At 55.8% G+C, this 3,741-nt stretch overlaps 1 protein-coding gene across 1 annotated transcript in view; it reads right to left on the bottom strand.

The window, feature by feature from the left end:
* Positions 1–1,962, bottom strand: part of RAP1GAP2 (RAP1 GTPase activating protein 2) — a 21,601-nt gene extending 19,639 nt beyond the window's left edge. Inside the window, exon 1 of the mRNA XM_009318833.1 lies at positions 1,936–1,962. Within this exon, the coding sequence (XP_009317108.1) occupies positions 1,936–1,962 (27 nt within the window). The remainder of the gene's footprint in view (positions 1–1,935) is intronic.
* Positions 1,963–3,741: the final 1,779 nt, after the last annotated feature.

Genomic DNA, 3,741 nt, shown 5'->3' with positions numbered 1-3,741 from the left:
TTTCCCACACGGTCCTGCCATGACGTTCGGACGCAGCAGATGCAGGTTTGACCCCAGCAACCAGCACGGGCACGGCCCCACCAGCATGCACAGCCACGGGGAAATCAGTGCTCCACCAGCCTCCCGACTCGCCGGGCACCTGCAGGGCCACCCCTTCGGCACAGCAACCACTGAACCTCAGCTGGACAATCCTGATCCCTGAGAGCAGCTTTTCCTGCTCTCAAGTACACGCAAATAAATTATCTAGTCAAACTACAGCTGTAAATGTTGGGGCACTCCCAGTAAACTAGTAAGGGGCTTTTCTGGAGACATGAAGCAGCAGCCCCATCCCTCCTCTCCCCCATCCTCCCGCCACCTCTCCTCTAACCCGTGTTTGCTCCTGGCCACCCGCCGCGCTCCAGCCACAGCAGGGCCCATCCGGCCGGGGAGAGGCGGGGGCCACGGCAGACGCTGCCGGTCCAGGAGGCAGAGCAGAAGGCGGGATCAGCAGCTCTGATGCTGTCGGCTCTCAGAAACGGTTTACAGAAGAGGGATGCGAGATTTGGGGCTTAAGGGGTCACGGTACCAAAGAGAAAGGCGTGGGGGGGTGATTTTTGGTGAGCTCTTAGAATAGACTGAATTTCTCAAAAGACAAAAAAGAGAGAAAAAAACAGAGGAGGGGATGAAGGAATCAAAATCAAAGACCAAAGGAAAACCTCAGAGAGATTTTCTTTTAATAAATGTGGCGAGCAAAGGTTAGTTTTACGGCACGAGCAGCCTAGTGACTGCCCTCAGTGACACCAGCTGGGATGGGGGAAAGACACTGCCAACAGAGGTGGGGACTGCCTTGGCTCAGAAGAGCCCTGGCCATGTTTCCAGCTTTAGGCTATGCCCCGTTTTTATCTACTGCACCTACAGGAGGAAAAACAAACCCCAGGCTCAGAAGAGCTCTGTGCCCAAAGCTGGGAGCACTTTAAAAAGGCTTTTCCTTATTTTGAGCTTGGTTTAGATTCCGGTTTATCTTCAGGTCTCTGCGATGGACAAATGCTCTTTGAGTCAATTAAAATAGTTTCCAGGTCCCACTCTGCCAGTAGCCAGAACCAGAGAAGCAAACCGCACAGCAGCACCAGATCCACCTGCTAAAGCAAGTTCCAGCAGAAAACGCGTACACCTATTTAATAAAGCAGACAGCAGTCTGTACCCTTTAGGGATTTATGCATACTTGAAGCCAAGCTTTAGTGGGCCGCAAATATTTTGGTAATTATAGTGTAGACAATCGCCGCTTTGTGACGCCCGGCAGGAAGCAATGTCACCTGCCGTGGGCCCAGCCGGCAGGAAAGGGTACACTCACCGCGCTTGGGCCGCTGAGACTGTCCGCTCCAAACCAAACCTGCATCTGCTTCTCAAGTGCAACCAAAGGCAACGCCAGAGCAGACAGCCGTTTCCCCTACCACCTTCGGCAGGGCAAACCTGCCCATTAGCTTGTCCTAACGACCTCAGAAATGCAAAATATTCAACCCGAAATGGTACAGTTGCTATTCCTTTCCTGCTCACAGGTCCTCACCCCTCACCACTGAGTGTGCTACACTGGCAGCGTGAGAGGGGATGTACAGTCACATCCCAGTGCTTCAGCACAGAAAAGTACATGACTCCTCTCTCTCAGCACCAGGCAAGACACCGGGTCCGAAGCCGAGCCTGCTGGAGCACACAGTGTCTGTTCAGCTGCCCCAGGACCCCAGGGGCGAGTTTAGGGAGCAGGTACCTGCGGAAGAGGAGCGCTCAGAGCAGAAGCTGCAGCACAGCCAGTAAGTGCCTGCTTTGAAGGTTTCCGAAGAAAATGACACACAGAAAGAAAACCCTGCACCAGGCAGGAGCCGCCAAGGATGGAGTGCAGCAGGGCAGAGCTCTGCCCAGCACCCCTCCCCAGCGACCCACCACGGGTTGCACAGCACTCACCAGCAGGCCCCGTAAGAAATCCATCATCTTCCCGGCATCACCTCCCTGCATCAGCCACACAGCCACGGCTGCTGCTGCGACCAGACTTCCTCATGGGCGCCCTGCGAGCGCGGCGGCAGCCAAGCACCAGCCAAGCCATCCCTCCCCAGCCCTGACACCTCCCTTCGTTAATGTTTCTCCAAGCCAGAGGCACGGCAGGACTGCTGCTTTGTTATTTCAAAGGGTGGCTCCCCTGGGAGGCAAAGTGCCCCAAACAGGTTGGGCAGGAAGCAGGTGAGGGTTTGCAAGGGGACAGGCAGGCTCCTGCCCTCTGCTCGGCTCCTGCCGGGATGCATAGCCCCGCAGGGGGATGCAATGCACCCCTCGGGAGGGCATTCGCGTGGCAGAGCTGCAGCGGGAACCAGGCACTGGGCAGAAGGCAGAAAATCTGACCTCTCCAGCTGAAAATCTGTATGCACAAAAAAGCCACAGCCCTTCCAAAGGAGCTGAACATATCCCAACCGTAAATCCTCTCAGAGTCAGCTCAGGACAACCCAACCTGCTGACCCAGGAGCTGCAGAGTAGGCACCAGAACCAACAGGGCCTTCTCATCCCAAAACCACCCAGGGAGCAGGCAGGACACGACTGCTTTGGCCAAAACGCCTGCGCGGCTGTGTCAGAGCACAGGCAGTCCCAGCTGCCAGAGACTCGCTCCTGTCCCTGCTCCCACCACCCACACCTACCCCTCGTCTCTCTCTGTGACACTAAGTCTTGCAGAGATCTCTGGGAAGCGCCTTAAAGTCTACCGAGCGCAGGGCAGAGCAGGATGAGCACCACGGATATTGACTCAACGCACTCGTGCTGTGCAGCATCTCATCGCAGGTTTGGCTACACCAGCGCTCAGCCACCACCCGGCATCCCCTGCACTGACCACGATGGTCAGGGGACCGAGCAACGTCTCCAGAAGGACCAGGTCTCTGGCTCCCAACCACAAAGTCACCCCAGGTTTACCTTCATCAAGCTGATGGCTCCTTAATCCCTGACATCTCCTCTCCCAGGCATCTCCAGTTCCATCTCTTAAATGCCAGCAAATACATACCCAGCCCCTGCTTTTCAAGAACTGACGGCAGCTGAGACCAAAGCAGCAGCAGGGACACAGGGAAGCTCCAAACAAGCAGACGCACAAACAAAACCCAGTGGCCCACAGACAGCCCCCGGTCTGAAGACAAATGGGGTTATTCCTGTTTGGCACCTCTGGAGCTACCTGCGCCTGGCAAAGACGCAGGAGCCTCCTCTGCCGCTGCCTGGCCGGGGCGCCAGTGCAGGCAGCTGTCACCGCAGCGGCCCTGCCATCACCAGCGCCATGGGGACTGAGGGATGGAGGGAGGGAGCACACGCCACAGGCTCCCAGCTCTGCCTCACCGTTCCGAAAGGACAACCTGTGCCATCTGCAAAAGATCCTGGAGCCCTTTAATCCTGCTGTAAAGCAGAACAAGTCAGTAATCGCCTTTTAATTGCTTTAATTATGTGATTATAAAAACGAAGAACCAGCAGTGAAACAGGCAGCCTCCAGCCTTGCTGTGGAGACCGGTCCCCTGGCGTGTCCTCAGCCAAAGCCATCGCCAGCCTCTCTCCCAGCCGCAGCACCCACAGTGAGATGGGCCCATGCGTCTTGCGATGCGAGAAGGAATGGCCATCTTTGAGATGCATGAAAAAAAAAAACCTCAGCATTTCCTTTTGGGGAGCTTACATTACCTGAAGCATATGGAATAGCATCTACACACTTTTTCCATGCCAGGCTTTCCATAGGTTTCCGTGCCAAGTTTC

This window comes from Pygoscelis adeliae, unplaced genomic scaffold (genome assembly GCF_000699105.1).
Source record: "Pygoscelis adeliae isolate BGI_AS28 unplaced genomic scaffold, ASM69910v1 Scaffold392, whole genome shotgun sequence".
In the NCBI taxonomy this organism is placed as follows: domain Eukaryota; kingdom Metazoa; phylum Chordata; class Aves; order Sphenisciformes; family Spheniscidae; genus Pygoscelis; species Pygoscelis adeliae.
The sequence above is the reverse complement of the archived record's forward strand: the minus strand, read 5'-3'. Positions and strand labels throughout refer to the sequence as shown.